At 40.9% G+C, this 16,940-nt stretch overlaps 1 protein-coding gene across 27 annotated transcripts in view; it reads left to right on the top strand.

Annotated features, from left to right (window-relative positions):
- The window catches only part of nbeaa (neurobeachin a), an 87,246-nt gene that overhangs the window by 43,028 nt on the left and 27,278 nt on the right, over positions 1-16,940 (top strand). For 26 of the 27 annotated variants that reach the window (XM_035991092.1, XM_035991105.1, XM_035991104.1 and 23 more), the window contains exons 9-22: positions 1,683-1,880; positions 2,944-3,077; positions 3,734-3,842; positions 4,237-4,389; positions 6,219-6,387; positions 10,927-11,006; positions 11,357-11,419; positions 11,797-11,894; positions 12,535-12,627; positions 14,559-14,667; positions 14,798-14,879; positions 15,164-15,287; positions 15,416-15,608; positions 16,226-16,915. In XM_035991092.1, coding sequence (XP_035846985.1) covers positions 1,683-1,880; positions 2,944-3,077; positions 3,734-3,842; positions 4,237-4,389; positions 6,219-6,387; positions 10,927-11,006; positions 11,357-11,419; positions 11,797-11,894; positions 12,535-12,627; positions 14,559-14,667; positions 14,798-14,879; positions 15,164-15,287; positions 15,416-15,608; positions 16,226-16,915 — 2,295 coding nt within the window. Of the gene's footprint in view, positions 1-1,682; positions 1,881-2,943; positions 3,078-3,733; positions 3,843-4,236; positions 4,390-6,218; positions 6,388-10,926; positions 11,007-11,356; positions 11,420-11,796; positions 11,895-12,330; positions 12,408-12,534; positions 12,628-14,558; positions 14,668-14,797; positions 14,880-15,163; positions 15,288-15,415; positions 15,609-16,225; positions 16,916-16,940 lie in introns of those variants that run through there. The other variant, XM_035991110.1, reaches the window with a different exon arrangement.

Below are 16,940 nucleotides of genomic sequence, written 5' to 3'. Positions count from 1 at the left end.
CATGCTTCTGCTGATAGTGCTACGTGTCGAATGCCTCGGTACATCCCTTAATACTATAAAGAGTCAGCAAAGCTCTTTTACATTTTCATCTACCTGCCTTCATCGTTTAGCACAGCAACATAAAAAAAAGCTCCCATTTACGCAGCCACATCTATACATATGCACAAGTACACACACACGCACACGCACATACACACACTTCAACAATGCACCACAATAAATGGGCTTACACTGCAAAAAATGTCCATCTTAATAAGTGTATTAATTTCTAATTCAGGCTTTTCTGTATTTTTTTTCGTGTAGAGTGCCCACTAACCTTCAAAATAAACCGAAGAGCAATTTATTTGTGTTTGTGATTGATTATCCTTTCACATGGCTGCAGTATTCTTGGTTACTTTTAATGAATAAGCTATTTTAACACAGCTGTTTAATAGATAGACTTTTTAACGCCGGTCATCAGCTCTTCTATTTCACTAAAGTAATATGTTCTAAAGTCAGAGTCCTACCATGTAATTACCATTAATTACTCTTGGAAATAATGTTCTGCTGGCAAGAATGTGTGTTTAAGTGTGTGTGGATAATGTGCTTCAGATTATAGGTTTGTTTAAGGAAGCTTTTTGTGTCACAATTGATCCTGATAATTGGAAGGAAGGAGAACGTTAAGGGTAGGAAACAGATTTATATTCAGTCCCTGGACCAAGATAAGGATGTTACAATGTGGAGTTTTTTTTTTCTTCAGACTTCTCAATTGTGCAGTGCGCTCTTTGCTTCAGTGTGAAATTTTGTGCTGCATGGTGGAAACTGCTCAGAGCACATTTTCTACAGCAGACCTCAGATGAAAGGTTTAGAACAAGACAGGCCTGCAGGTCTGTGAGCAGCCTGGGGCTTTCCTGTGGAGTCAGGCTGAGCAAGGCATCTGGGGACCCTGCCGCCCCTTTCCTGGAGCTGCTGCAAAGGGGTGGCAGAGCAACTCGCTGGCCTTTCATCTGCGGGGCTTCATGTGTGTATCAGCATTGCTGCAGGACACATGGACCCACAGACCTGTGCACACAGACAGATATAGACAGAGATGTACACACACAAAGTGCAGCCTACACTTCCCACAATATCTGCATGGACAAAACACATTTTATTAATACTTTTTCTAAACAAAGGAGACAACATTCCATGCAATTCTTTATAGTTTTCCCATGCCAAATGTGCCAGCTTGATATCAGTATTACTGTATGAGGAAATAATATCCTCTCAAGGATGTAAATTACAAGTAAAATAGTCCATGATAAAGATATTTTAGATTTCAACAAGATGAAGACTAATGGAAAAGGTTATAGTTGGTGTTAGGTGCAGGACAAATGTAACGTAATATGCAGAAATTGAATAACACAAATGTGTCAGTAGACTACAAAGAGAGGAGATAAACTTTGAGCTCCGAGTGCCTCTCTCCCACACATCCGCTGGCCATTTCCATCTCTTATTCTGGGCTAATTGAATTAGTTTCTGGGTTAGCGCTGTGTTCATTAAGCTAATGCTGTGTTGTTTACACGTGGCTCATGCTGCAATTAAGCCAACTCGATTTTGGGTTGAACACACAGACACACACTCACACTTCTTTCGTCATTTGTCTCTCAGATTCAAAGTTTTTCTCACACAACCTTTCACATCTTCTTTCTCCATCACTGCAGAGCACTTTCAAGTTCAAGTCAGAGAGTGACATCCACCTGGCCGAGCATCACAAGCAGGTGCTGTACGATGGCAAGCTGGCCAGCTCCATCTCCTTCACCTACAACGCCAAGGCGACTGATGCCCAGCTCTGCCTGGAGTCGTCGCCGAGGGAAAACGCCTCCATCTTCGTCCACTCACCACACGCACTCATGCTACAGGTCAGTCCAGCTGGATTCTTCTGAGTGGCTGCTCATCACTAGCCTGGTTACAGATCTCTGAATCACTGCCACATTTCTTGAGTTGTGCATCGATACATGTATGAATGATTGATTTGAAATGAAATGGCAGTTCAGTCTGATTGTCAGGCTGGTTTGTCACAGGCTGACTCACACTCCTGTATCACAGAAGGACAATACAGATGTAAGTTAAAACCGAAAATATAAAATGCACCTTGTGAAAGACAGTTGCCACCGCACCCTGCAGTAAATACCAATGTCTTAAAGCTCACAATTTTTAACTTTTGCTGAGACTCTCCCTGCTGTTAATTTAACATATTGCTTGTAATTGTATTTCAGCAAGTATCCTGTATTCAAGACTGGTTGCTAATAGTGGTTCTTCTTTGTATCTCATCTTGAGTCCTAAGAATTTCCTCCTTTGCTCATTGTAAAAATGCACCAGCAATTGAAGCAGCGATTACTGTAATTCACAATTACACAGGCAGCAAGTGAGTCTCATTGTATTCTAACTTGATAGTTATTTCAATTAGTTGGTAGAGGTCATCTCCATTTCAGTGAGCTAAAACAGCATAAGACAGGTTACAGAGTTAAAGAGGTGCCATGTACAGCACTATGGCAATTTAGAGAATTTGGAGTTTTGGCATAATTAATTCATTTTCACATTATTGATTTTTTTTCTCGATGGTCTTCATTGCACTACAGGAACATTAATTACATTTCAAATAGATGTGAATCAGGACGTGTGAAAGTAAGCTAATGGAGAATAAACAAAGAGCAACATATACAACCATTGTCAAATCAGGGCTGTCAGTTGTATTTCTGACAAATAGGTGCTCAACAAAATATTCTAGGGTTCAAATCCCATATTATGAGCTTTAATTGTCATTTAAAATTGTTATAATACTGTATTTGAGAGATTGATGTTCTACTGTAAGTCTCATATGAGATATTGGCAATGAGTGAGTGTGTGATTTTATCTGTGTGCACATACAGTACAGTACAGTATAGTCTTTCTCAGCACTCACAGTCCATTTCTGTCCCACAGGATGTGAAGGCCATTGTTACCCACTCCATCCACAGTGCCATCCACTCTATAGGAGGCATCCAGGTCCTGTTCCCTCTCTTCGCTCAGCTGGACTACAAACAACTCAATGACAGCAGTGTGGACACCACAGTCTGGTGAGTGGTCTACAAAAACAACCCAGTGGCTGCCTGGAATGCAATGATATAGAAAGTATAATGATTTCCAGCAGAGTAAATAATGAGCTAAAACATTTACTGGTTTAATGTGCCACATCTACTGCGGCTGATCCTGAAATGAACCCAGAAACCAACGAGGCTAAAGAAGTGACAAAAGAGACTATGAGCAACATTAGATAACGATGAGTCTTCTACTGTATGTGTAAGAATGGTCTTCCATCTGAAAGACCAACCTTACAATTATGCTGCAGGCTAGAAATAACCGATTATAGAGAGCAGGGCATGTAAGTGTGAAAGGAAGAAAGAGTTATGTGGTTTCCCTGGAGCGATGAGCTGCTTTTAGAAACTCAGAGTGTTTGCGTTCTTCTTGCTCCAAGATAGTTCTGATACCAGTCCATCACATGAGCCTTAATGCAGTTACATATCAGGCAGCATCTCCACATCATGTTAGCTGCATCCGAGACTTGTCAAATGAAGAAGATGAATGTGGGTATGGGCATATATGTGAAGCAAATATGGAGTGGTGTTTCTTATCGCTTTACTCACATGATACTCCAGTAAAGAAAATGTAGAAACCCTTCAATGATTTCCATGCAGTATTACTGAAATATGTATGCACAATGTGTATGTTGCAGTGCCACTCTGCTGGCGTTCCTGGTGGAGCTGTTGAAGAGCTCAGTGGCGATGCAGGAGCAAATGCTGGGAGGAAAGGGCTTTCTGGTGATTGGATACCTGCTTGAGAAGGTCAGTTAAAGGCCTCAACTGTGAAGAGTGTGTGTTACATGTCATATTCCTTTGTTGTTGGGTGAATAAGGAAAGTAGCCTTGATTTTTTTACCATGACCTCCACTAAGTTTTCAAGGCTTATAAGACCTCTGTTTTTATACTGTAATGCATTATTTTTTGATTGCCCGTGTGTATCTGCTGTACACTAAGTTGCCGGTTTATTAGGTACAGTAGGGTGTTTCTGTTATTTTGTCCAAGCCTTTTATATCCACTTTCAGACACAGCTGTTTTTGTGTGTTTTTATGTCTGTGCTGAACCCCTTCTCATTTAGTTTGCGTGTCTTCTGTGTCACTAAAATGTCAATCAGTAAAAATTTGTTAAATCCCAGTTTATATTTCCTGTCTTTTGCCCAGTCGTCACGGGTCCACATCACCAGAGCAGTACTTGAACAGTTCTTGTCCTTCGCAAAGTATCTGGATGGTTTACCTCATGGAGCGCCTCTTCTCAAACAGCTCTGTGATCATGTCCTTTTCAACGCTGCCATCTGGATACACACCCCTGCCAAGGTCTGTTTATTTGTGTGCATCTATGGAATATGTGTGTTTTCATGACCTTGCTGCAAAGAAAAAAAAACAGAAAATGGTGGCCTGAATAAGAGAACTAATAGGGTGATAGACACAGACTCAGACAGAGACAACATGAAAAAGGTGTGTAGTGCTCAGGAGGATTTTTCTGAATGCAAGGACAATTTAAACAAGCAATATAAAACGAAGAGAAAGAAGGGAAACTAACTTCTTAGTGGGGTTATCTTAGTGCCCATTGCCCTTTAGAATGATATAACAAAGGAGGTAACAGGACACAGGGAGGAGCTGGCACATCACACAGGGAAAGGACAGAACAGGCAAACAAAGGAAACAAAGAGAGAAAGTGACATTTGAAAAGACCCCAGGACAGGAAACAGATGTGTAGTTCCTTTTTTCCTTCTCACTCTGAACTAGATGTGATTGTTTCTGGCATTCTCGCGGGGCCAGTCAGCTCTTGCCTCCATTATTTTCAGAACTTCCTGACTCCCCGTCTTCCTCCCTCTGACCCTGAGACGTGATTGGCTCCTGGGTACAGTAGTATCGCTCTCCAGGCCATGCTGGAGTTAAGACAGAAGAAATCCGAGTGAGCAGTTGCTGCAGCTCCTCAGAATCCAACATATCAACCTTGGACACGTCGAAACAGTCAAAGTGGCTAAACTATGTGATTGCCTATTAGGGTTTTACCTTCAATTGAGTGTCAAGCCAGAAAATGACAATGACTTGCTAGCTACAATTCAGCAGGGTCATAATAAGAACAAGACAAATATAATAAATGTACTAAGCAGCAACAGACACACACAAAATAATTTAATCCTTTAATCTTAGCTCCGCTTTACCATTCTTGTCTCCAGCTGAGCTTTCTTATTTTCCACTTCTCAGGGTATTATCATTACCTTCATTATTGGCATGAATATCCTAGGTCATATTCAGGACAGGAAACACTTGAAGACATCACATCAGAACCTCATCTCATAACACCTTCCTTGCTCGCACTGAAAATAAAGTGTTCTTCACCAAGCACTTGAGGTAAACATCATTTCTTCAGAGATGGAGAAATGTTTGTTACAAGCTATTTTTGCAGCAGTCCCGCCCAAACTATTGTGCTATGATCAAAGAATTTTAGGGTTTTCTGCAGCCGAACCTGTTGTAAATCGCACCAGACCAACACCTCAGCTCAATGTGTGAAAAGCAATGTAATGAAGGCCATTTAAGCCAGCCGAGTGCGCTCTCCATTCTAGATGAGCTGTGATGTGGTATGGTCAGGCACTCTGCTAATTTCATCCGCTTAACTAGAGCTGCCTCGTTAAGGCTGGTTCTTAGCATTGTGGTCACTGTAATGAGATCAGAGATTTGTGAGCATTCAGCAGACTCCAATCTGTACGAATGATGGATAGGATTGGTTAGAGGAATATTAAGAGAGGGAAAAAGGGAACTGAAGGAGGCAGGGAAGGATGGAAGGAGCATATAAGCAGAATGGAGAGTGCCCTCCTTAAATGTCAGCGCTGCGTACAAAGCTCCTCAGATTATTGACTGTTTCAGGCACAGACACATAAAAAATAACACAAGCTTTTGCTGGAAGGAATATTCCTTTCATTCCCCTGTCTTTTCACAAAGAAAACTGCCTTTAGATTGAACACTAGGTACACACACAGATTCTTTGCCCAGCAGGTGTCTGACAGTTTGTATATGATCGCCGACTTTTGTGTGTGTGTGTGTGTGTGTATGTGTCTGTGTGTGTGTGTGTGTGTGTGTGTGTGTGTGTGTCTGTGCGTGCCTATGTGTACTGTATAAATGGATGTGTGTGTATTCAGGTCCAGCTATCCCTCTACACATATCTGTCATCGGAGTTCATCGGCACTGCCACCATCTACACCACCATCCGCCGTGTCGGCACCGTCCTGCAGCTGATGCACACTCTAAAGTACTACTACTGGGCCATCAACCCGCTGGAGTGCAGTGGAATCACCCCCAAAGGTCTTGGTAGGTTCACACCTGCACACATAAAGACATTCTCACTGTAAGAAGAAAGTTAGAAAACAGATGACTGATAACTCTTTTATACTTCTAATGAACACACTAGAGATTAAAAGACGCTATTCCTGAACTATTGACTACACAATACACACAACAATAACACAATATTTCATTATGTATATTGGTTGTTACTTTATGGACTCAACTGCTTTTTACCTTTTATATGCAAAACAAATTGTGGTTTATGCTGTAATGATAGGAATGTAGAGATGCTTTATTTGCATATTATTCTCTGTTGCATAGACATGTATTTAAAAAAAAATTAATGTAAACAAACATTAGTGCTTTATGTGGTTGACGTTGGAGGGTGATGGCATGTGGCTATGAGTCGATCATCAGAATCTGCAAATCAGCTAGCCAGTCTCCTGCCGACTCAGGTTGAGAATATTTGAGCAAGGCATTTATCTATTCACATAGTGGTAATGTCGATCTCTGACACACATTGAAAATGTATTTACATTATCCATCTGTCCGTCAGTTTGTCCATCTTCAATGGTTGTCTTGTGTGACGTCACGGGGCTGGAGCCTGTCTCATTACAGGGCACATCACACAAAGACACAACACATTCACTGTCATCACTCCTGTGTGCAATTTAAGGTGTCATAAGCTCAAACCAAAGTGCTTGTCGGGTGGTCGAACTACTTTTGAAGCCCCCTACACCTTTCTGACATCAGAATTGAGCGGGCTGTATCCGACAAGCATGCAGCGATTTGCCAGGTATGCAGAGGTGCGAAAGTAAGCAGGGTTTCAACTTTTTTCAACACTTTCTATTAATAACTTTTGAGCTTTTCTACAGTAACCATAGTTACATGCAGAAAATAAAATTAGCCTTTAATTATATGTGGTTGATGGAGATTAGCTTTTTAAGATGAGTCACTGTGCTAAAGAGGTTTTAATTCATTTGTCAAATCAGTTTTATCTTACCGCTGAAAACAACACCATGAAGACCTAAAGTCAATAGTCAATGAGACTTAAATAGCTAACTGAATGTTTAATGGCTTTGCAAATTTGCAAAGCACATTATGTAATGCCAGGTCAAATAATCACAGCTTCCTTAAATTGCATTAAATACAGATGGCTATTTGATCATCGTTTCAAAATGGAGATAATGACAGGAAAGAAAGTGGTCATTTATGCTACACACAGACAAATTCATGCATTCAGTGGGTGTGAGTGGGTTACTCTACCTTCCCTTAACAACCACTGTCTGGTGCAAGCAAGGCTGAGCAGCTCCCTTTTGCAAATGTTTCTGCATGTTTGAGAAAAAAAACATTCTTGTTTAATCTTAAGAAGAACACTATTGCCTGTATAACAGAAGTCTATTTTTTTATTATTATTACATTGTTTCAAACTGAAACAATGTAACCTGTTGTGAATGCAGTGTATTTGTAAACAAAACTATAAAAGATTTGTCCATATTTGAAAAAGCAGTGCAATCATCAAATCATCAGATTCCAAACACAGCAACAAAGTCAATTTTATATTTTCCCAGTCTTTGTAATTCAGCGGTGTTAATGCAGCCACTGTTGCCACACACCAGAGCTTCAGAAAGGTCGGAGCAGGCCTTTTACTCTAATCAACCTTTTTTTTTTTTTTTAGCCGGGGACCCTCTATTAAATATGAGTATGCATCCTATGTTGCCATGGCAACAGACGGGTTTGATTGGCAGATCCAGGGGAGCTTTTGGAATTTCTAATCAAGTGGCTGGTTTCCTTTCTGTTTGGCAATATTGCTGTTTGACTGCTGGGATTCAGCCCCATAAAGAACCACTGATAACGGTAGCAATTAGCCTCAGACACGTACTAATGGCTGTTATAGCTAAAGGATGTGCTAATTGTGGTTTGGAAGTCTGTATATGTGTGTACCTGCCTATACTGTAAGAGTGTGATACTCATTGATGGAATTAATTTGCATAGTAATGGGCAGGTATTTTGAACATACAATGAGCTTTGTGGGTAGAAATGTATTTAACCATGCCTCAGTCTGAAGTAATAAGGGTAAATCTTTTCAGTTTCAGTTTTTGTATTTGTGTATTCTTACACTGCACCTGCTTTTAATGCTTTGAAACCCTTCTTAGAAATACATAGTTCCTCTTCAAGCTTTCCTCATATTTAACAAATAGCTCCATTTGATGTTTAAAATTTGCTTTTAGAACCACAAAAAGGGAGAGCGTGTACCGTACCATACCAACAAAAAAAAAAGTCGGGCTTGAATGTAACGGACGTCCATTAATATAAAATAGTTGCACACTATAGCTTTAAGTGAAACAAGAATAAGGCTAAAACAAATTAATGACATAAAAGTACTTTTATTTATTTTTGTTTTATTCTGCCAACCTCAGTAATACCATTATTTTCATGTATTTTGTTTAACTTTTTTATTGTATGCCCTGTAATGTATTGTTACATGATTTAATTTAACTGGTGTTAAATCTGATACTAAATAGCTTATGTGTCCTTAAGTAATCTTGAGCACACACAGACTGAATGTAGATGAACAAACAACTCTTAAATGATTACACTGAAACAAATTGCAGAAACACACACACACACACACACACACACACACAAAAGTCGGCGAAAAAAAACCTCTGACTCCTCACAGGTCGTCATTATCTGGCAGAACAAAACAGTTTTTTCAAGACTGGATACAATGTTGAGTCATATTAGGATAAAAGGAGCACATGAAGAAAATTAATTTCAAAGAATAAAAGACGATAATTAAAGCTGCCCCTGAGACGCGGTTTAGATGAATATAAGCTTTGCTCAAATCCTCTTAAAAGACGTTTAAAATGGAGGTTGCACTCACACACGTTCACCTGGTGCATTAACGTTTGACACAGAGCTGCTGGGTAACCATGATGGATGGTGAGTGTCACAATTCCATAAACATGTACCAGCTTGACAGATAATGATGACAAATCACAGGGGAGTGCTTCAGTGTCATGTTTTGGCTTTGTGTAGAGCAGGTGAACCGATGAAAACAATACACACTCATATCATTCAAGGGCAGCAGAGCATGACAAAATTACGGCGGGAGAAGCTTTGTATTTTCCTTTGACACACACGGTCTTTTATGTTTCTCTTTGCTTTACTTGCGCTGGCTAAGCAGCTACGGATCAGATATCGGTTTAAATGTTCTGAGAGGACGAGGTGCATTTTATGGAGCTTACAATAAACACTGTTTGCTCTTGCAGTACTCTCCCTTTGTAGCTCACATAGAATAAGGTAAATTCCAAACATCCTGACACAGCAAAGTGTGCGGTGGCAATAGCATATAATCCGGACATCGTAAATGCTTATTGTTGCCAAAGACAAACCTCTGTTGAGAATGTAGAATGCTGATGAGAACAGGTAGCTTGTGAGGTTTATTTTGTACTGATGAGTTTTGTAGAAGAGTAGTTGAGGAAGATGGATAATGAGTAGGAAAGTCAACTTTATCTGGCTGCAGTTGCCACTGGGACCATTACAGGGAAAATGTCCTTATTTCTAAAGATTGAGTCTTATATCATTCTTGCTTTGGTCTGAACGTATGCATATTTTCTATTTGGCACCATATTCTATTAGTTAGTTATTTGGCAGCCGTTTTGAGCTGATTCATCACAGCCCTAAGCTTCTAGTGTATCTGGCGCACACATTAAACACCTCAAAAATGAATTAAATTCAGTTACAACAATAAAAAATGCAATGCCGACATCTGAGTTGTCGGTTTTCCTCTTTTCAAAAGGGCTACTGTGCCATAGTTTCAGAGGTGAAAGGAAACCTTTGCTGAAGCTAAATGCAGCCACATTTCAGAATGAACAAACACACCAGTTGAAAACACAACATTTCCTGAACCTGGTGGCTATTTGGGGTTCTTAAAGCACATGATTAAAGGTCATGGAGGCCTGTGGCAGTTATGAATCATGGCAAAATTGAGCTAAATGCTTCAAGAATAGCAAAGATGTCGGACCTTTCAGAAAGAGGCAATGACATCAGACCCACATGAGGAAATGCTTGTGTTATGCGTCAGATGCTTTTGTGTTTTTTCTCATTTATTTCTTTGTAGCCCACCACAGCAAATGGCTGATGGAGTGCCAGAGCTTTAAAGTAGATACAGTGGATTACAGTGCTTGTTTGGTTTGGATCATTTGGTCATCAATCACATAAATTGCCAAGTATTTGCTGTAATCAGTTAGATTAGTACAACTATAAAATATCCAGATTGCCACTTTGCTTCTGCAGTTAATGACCTGATTTACGGTTCTATCGTGTCTAGCGTGTGTGTGTGTGTGTGTGTGTGTGTGTGTGTGTGTGTGCGCGTGTGCGTGTGCGTGCATGTGCGTGCGCTTGTGTTAACATGTTTTTCTCTGCTCTTCAGGATCCCTAATAAAACCTAATATCAGTACAGAGTAGGGCTCACTCAGACTTATTTAGCTGATCATTATCGAGCATAAAAATTAATTTTTAACAGGAAATTATTCTTTTGTTTCGGTGATTGTTTAGACGGACCACGGCCATCCCAAAAGGAGATCATCTCGCTCAGAGCCTTCATGCTTCTCTTCCTCAAACAACTCATACTAAAGGTACAGTAAGGGGAAATGGCTTACCTTTATCTTCATTGCATAGTTTAAGTTGCAAGAAATCACTTTTTTCCATTATGTCCTCTAAAATGTGTGTGTGTGTGTGTGTGTGTGTGTGTGGAGAATCGCATTATAGATCAGCAGCCTGAATGAAGCACTATGTCTTTTGTGTTTGTGTGTGCTTGTGTTGATTTGTTCTTGTATTTATGTGCGTCTAAAGTTGTTGCTGCCTAACGGTCAAAATTCATCAACCAGGAGCAGAATAAACAAAGTCATCTGAGGTTAAGAAAATGTAAAAACACCTGAAGATCATGAATGATTTGTTTAAAGATGCCATGTCTGTTTTTTCACAGGACCGGGGCGTGAAGGAGGACGAGCTGCAAAGCATTCTCAACTACCTATTGACCATGCATGAGGTAAATGCTAATGTCTGTGCCAAAGAGACACTGTCAGAGAGGGCAAAAGAGTGCGACACAGACAGTGAGAGCGTTTGAGTGGAGCTGGTGGCAAAATGTGCATTATAATTTGTGGGCCACTTAAACGAGTAAGAGTGTGAGTCAGCTTCGGGGCTGTGACAGCATGAAAAATGGCGCAACAATGGACTGAACAGAATGTACTCTTCTGTAACAATTATATCTATTCTTGCTCTGAAATACCACCTGTTCCTGCACAATGCTCCCTCATTGTCCACCCCTACAACTCTCTCTTTGTCCTCTTAACCCTCTAGTCGTCCCTTCGGGCTTCCTCTTCCTTCTTTTTTCACCTGTTCATCTTCGCTTTCTTTTCTCTGCAGGATGAGAATATCCACGACGTGCTCCAGCTGTTGGTGGCTCTTATGTCTGAACACCCAGCATCTATGATCCCTGCATTTGACCAGAGAAATGGAATAAGGTGAATGCCACACACACACACACACACACACACACACACTTATATATTTTACGACTCAAAGTAATTTACAAATCCAGCAGTGAAGATTTTAAAAGCAGTGAAAGATTTAGACAAGCAATTGTATTCTCTAACAAAGTAACGTGTGACCTTCGTCTTCATTATATGATTTGTCTGATGAGCAAAAACATCCTCAGTTTTTGTGCAGCAACCATAACCTAAATGCTTTACTACATGGTTAAGCTATCGTTTATATGTTCAGTTACAATACTGATGTAACATATACGAAGGGTAGCTTCAGCCAGGCAGCATGATTTCTAAAAGACGGATTCAAAATGTGCTGCTAAGTCCCTTAAAGCACAAATGGTTTCTATGGTAAATCTCCCGTTGCCGCAGAGCTAGTCAGCAAACTTTGTTGTGTGTCTCATTTTTTTCACTTTCATATCCTCTGAGCACACTCAGCATGTGATGCTAACTTGGAATGGAGGAGGATGTTTACTGAGTGTCAGGCAGCAGGTGTTTACTACACACACAGAACTGTTTTTTTTTTTTTTTTTTACTTTTTAACTTTTAGCCTACATCTAAGGTATTAAAATTCCTTCATTGACATGTAATCAGTGTGGCTGTGTTTGACATGTTACAGGGTGATCTGCAAGCTTCTGGCCTCTAAGAGCGAGAGTATCCGCGTCCAAGCCCTCAAAGTCCTGGGCTACTTCCTCAAGCACCTTGGTCACAAGTCAGTACCTTTTTATATCTCTGTGCTTTCTGTCTGGTAAATAATGTGGTGTTTGGTGCTCGGTAAATGGTGATTCACTGAAATAACGGGAGCACTTAAATATTTTCTTATGTCACAACGGAAATACTGCATCACGGTTGTTAGATTGAGAGGAAAGAGAGAGAAAACCTATTGCAGTAAAAACTGCGGCGGAACCTCCAGTGAGCCTTAGAAGGGCTGTTTGTTTGCGTACGTAAAGATAATGTCCTCATCATCAAGTCCAGGCGGAATAATCATTCTGACAGTGTGCACTGGCAGGGAGGTGGAACCTTGATGAGCAGCAATGAATGCTGGGGATTTATTCATCCCATGTGACATACAAGCCTCTCCCTGCACGACATGGGAGCAGGCTGCCAAGCTGCACCTGAGCCCTGCACCTTTAGTGCCCCACCTACTAAACATCTGCTCCAACCAAACATCCTGTAGGGCTGCCTCTTTTGAGTTTACATGTCAGTATTTATAGAAATGCAATATTTATCCAGGAAGCAATTTAGTGATATTTTACACTTTTGAAAGACATTTCATAAATTAATTGAACATAACCTCTTTCTTTGGGATTTACCGATAATCTGATGATTTAGCGTCTATATTTTCTGCTATAATCAGGATTTCAGAGCCACTGAAATGTTTTATTGTATTGTTGACCTCATAGATTAAAAATAAACAAATTCAGATTATATTGGGGAATTGTTGGATTTCTGTAAAATTAGTGTGGTCTAAGACCTACTTTATCTGTAGAGTGTCCTGAGATAACTTCTGTTATGATTTGACACTACACTACTACATACCATTTTTAAATTGAATTGAAAAATTGAATTGAATTATACTGGGTTTCTAAACCGTAGTTTGAGAGTCAATGTTATATCTAATAAACAACTGTTTTAGATATGTTCTGCAGTGTTGCTGTTATTGTTTCTTAATTAAACTAACAATATATGCATGCAAGCATGTAACCCCTCATTTTCACATCTGATTGAAAGCAGAGTGAAACTGTATCGCAGGGGTATCAACAGGGCATGGCTTTGATAAGAAATGAGCTGTTGTGGATGAAATGTATTCCACTTTGTTTCTTGAGGACAGTGGCTTACAACAGTCCACCAACTAATGGAGATCTGATAGCTATTTTGACATTTCATTTGAAGATAAGTGTGTGTCTGTGTGTGCGTCTGTATATTTTTAACCACAGTCGCGGTCTTATGTCTCATGGTGCTGTCTTATTATGACAAACCAAGATTCATAGACATAATGTATTTATTTCTGTGTAAAGTATGCCATCCTGCCCTCAGCTTAATAGTTTATGTTCTATCTGGGACTGTATGTCTATATTTCAGTAAAATGTAATTATTCTGTTAAAAGAGAGTAAAGTTAGTAACATATTAAACTGAAACATTAAAAACAGGATAATGGGAGCTAAAGGATTTGTTAGCTGTATATGTGAATAGTTATTGTACTAACTTTCCATCATTTCCTGTTTTTAACAACCTGATTACAGTCAGGAATATACAGAAGCTCTAAGCAATATTGGCTTAATTAATTACATTTTTTTTCAAATCCTCAAAGTTAGTCAACCCTGATTTCTGATTCTTTCTAGTTAAAAGCCTCTTAGAGACACAATTTTCGCCCACTGGCAAGGTTAATCGTTAAAGTTTATGATTTGCAGCCATGCAAACGTTGCCCCAGTGCCGCCTGCAGTGTTGCCGTTCTGTTAATGTCTCTTGTTAATTTCTCCTGTTGGTATTCATTTCTCATCCTCTTTGGTCCCATCATAACTGACAGGGCCACATGGTGCCACCTGCCAATATCAGACTGTCATCAGGCCAGTGGCAATCAATGTCAGTTTCAACTGTCATAAATTCTGTTATGAATGGCTGTGTGTGTATGTCTCCCTGCAGGCGGAAGGTAGAGATCATGCACACACACAGTCTTTTCACACTGCTGGGGGAGAGGCTGATGATGCACACCAACACGGTCTCTGTCACCACCTACAACACTCTGTATGAGGTAGGTGATTGGCTCATTGACATGCTATAGCAACGTGCATGAAGTGATGCCCTTTTAGTCTGTAAGTTGTCAGAATTCGAGTGATAGTCGTGGCATTTAATTGACGGCTGTTAATCCTCTGTGTGTGCAGATTCTGACAGAGCAGGTCTGTACTCAGGTGGTTCACAAACCCCACCCTGAGCCCGACTCCACTGTCAAGATCCAGAATCCCAGTAAGTACAAAAACACTGTAGCCTGCATCTGCCATGTCTCTCTGCGTTCTTGGGTCTGCCAATAATGCTGTGTTGTTTTAATGCGAGTAAACAGACAACAAAGCCTCAATTCAAAAGCCGACACTGCTGCCATCTCCCACTTATTAATCTGCCTCTCACTCTCCTGTCCCTCACATTTTTCTCTCTCGTTCAAAATACTTTTTATATATTTGCTTCTCTTACTCTCTCATCTCATTCTTCTTCCCCTTTCTCTCCTCATTCCCCGGTTTTTACCTCCCACCCAGTGATTCTAAAGGTAGTGGCCACCCTGTTGAAGAACTCCTCTCCCAGTGCTGAGCTGATGGAAGTCAGAAGACTCTTTCTTTCTGACATGATAAAACTCTTCAGTAACAGCCGTGAAAACCGGCGGTAAGAGTACACAAATGACTAGCATTTATTCAACTACTTATCTTTTGCTTCTTACATTGCTTCTTATATTTTGATATTAAGCACACACTGCAGCCCAACTCACATACAGTGTTTGTGTTGTGTATCAGCTGCCTGCTGCAGTGCTCTGTTTGGCAGGACTGGATGTTCTCCCTCGGCTACATCAACCCCAAGAACCCAGAGGAGCAGAAAATTACCGAGATGGTGTACAACATCTTTAGGATCCTGCTCTACCATGCCATCAAATACGAATGGGGAGGGTGGAGGGTCTGGGTTGATACCCTATCCATCGCACACTCCAAGGTGAGAGTGAGATATGAACTTTAAGTATCAAAGAGCAAAAGCGTGTTTGTACACTCAACATTTTGCGTTTACAATCATCAATCAATCATAAAGGAAATACATTGATGAAGCAACATAAATACCCATGTCCCCATCCAGAGGTGCCTCAATAGACAAGAATGCCATGCCTTACATTTGATGATATTGATTGGTATTGATATTTTGAGTGAAGCTTCCTTAAGTGCTGACAAAAGCCTTATTGATTTGTACATATTGACTATATTTATCCTACTTCATTTTGCAGTGACCTGCAAGGCCCAGAGGAAGTATTATGCTGACTGATGATTCATCATAGATATCATTTTAAATAACTGATCATCTCTCTGTTCACTGTTCAGTGGTGGGAATTTAACTCACCCATTCTCTCATGACAGTGCAAAAGCGAGGGAACATTATGGATGATGATCTAATTGCCCCTTTAGACTCGCGTCCCAGTTTCATCCATGCAGCCGTTGGTACAGATGATCTATGAGCCCATAAGGACTACCTGGTGGAGAAGTTATTGATGTGAAGGTTAACTATTGTCAGTGCTTGTGTCCCAATCACATAACCAATGATATCCCCACCATCTTTCACAGGTGACCTACGAAGCCCATAAAGAGTACTTGGCTAAGATGTACGAAGAATACCAGCGTCAGGAGGAGGAAAACATGAAGAAGGGGAAGAAAGGCTCTGTGTCCACCATCTCTGGGCTTTCCGCTACTGCTACCGCCCCTGTTGTCAACGGCAACCTGGAGATTGACGACAACTCCCAGACACAGACACCCGAGAGCGAGGCAGAGTACAGCGAGGGAGCTGGCGGAGACTCGCGCAACCTCCTTGCAGAGGGCGCTGTGAAGCGACCCAATGGAGAAGCCCTGACACCCGGGGAGCAAAGCGCTGGTCCGGGGGTGAGGGTGGAGGTCCATGACCTGCTGGTAGACATTAAAGCAGAGAAGGTAGAGGCCACAGAAGTAAAGCTGGATGATCTGGATTTGTCTCCAGAAGGCCTTGGTGGAGGTGTGGGTGGAGGTGGTGGTGGAGTAATAGAGAATGGACCTCTGGTAGAGGTGGATTCTCTCCTGGACAGTGCTTACTGCGCTGTAGTTCAAAACCTAAATGGGAATCTGGTGCCTAAAGATGACACGCCAGGCTCAGGGGTTGGCATGGGATCAAGCCTGGGGCTTTCAGGAGTCAGCCTGGAGGATGATGGGAACATGGGTCCGCTCATCACATTGGCTGATGAGAAAGACAGTGTCCCGAGCAACAACGGATTTCTCTTCAGCAAGGTAGGATGTGATATGAAGATTATTG

The sequence above is a fragment of the Sander lucioperca genome, chromosome 13 (assembly GCF_008315115.2).
Source record: "Sander lucioperca isolate FBNREF2018 chromosome 13, SLUC_FBN_1.2, whole genome shotgun sequence".
Lineage (NCBI taxonomy): Eukaryota > Metazoa > Chordata > Actinopteri > Perciformes > Percidae > Sander > Sander lucioperca.
Note: the sequence above shows the minus strand (reverse complement) of the source record. Positions and strands in the feature narration are given on the sequence as shown.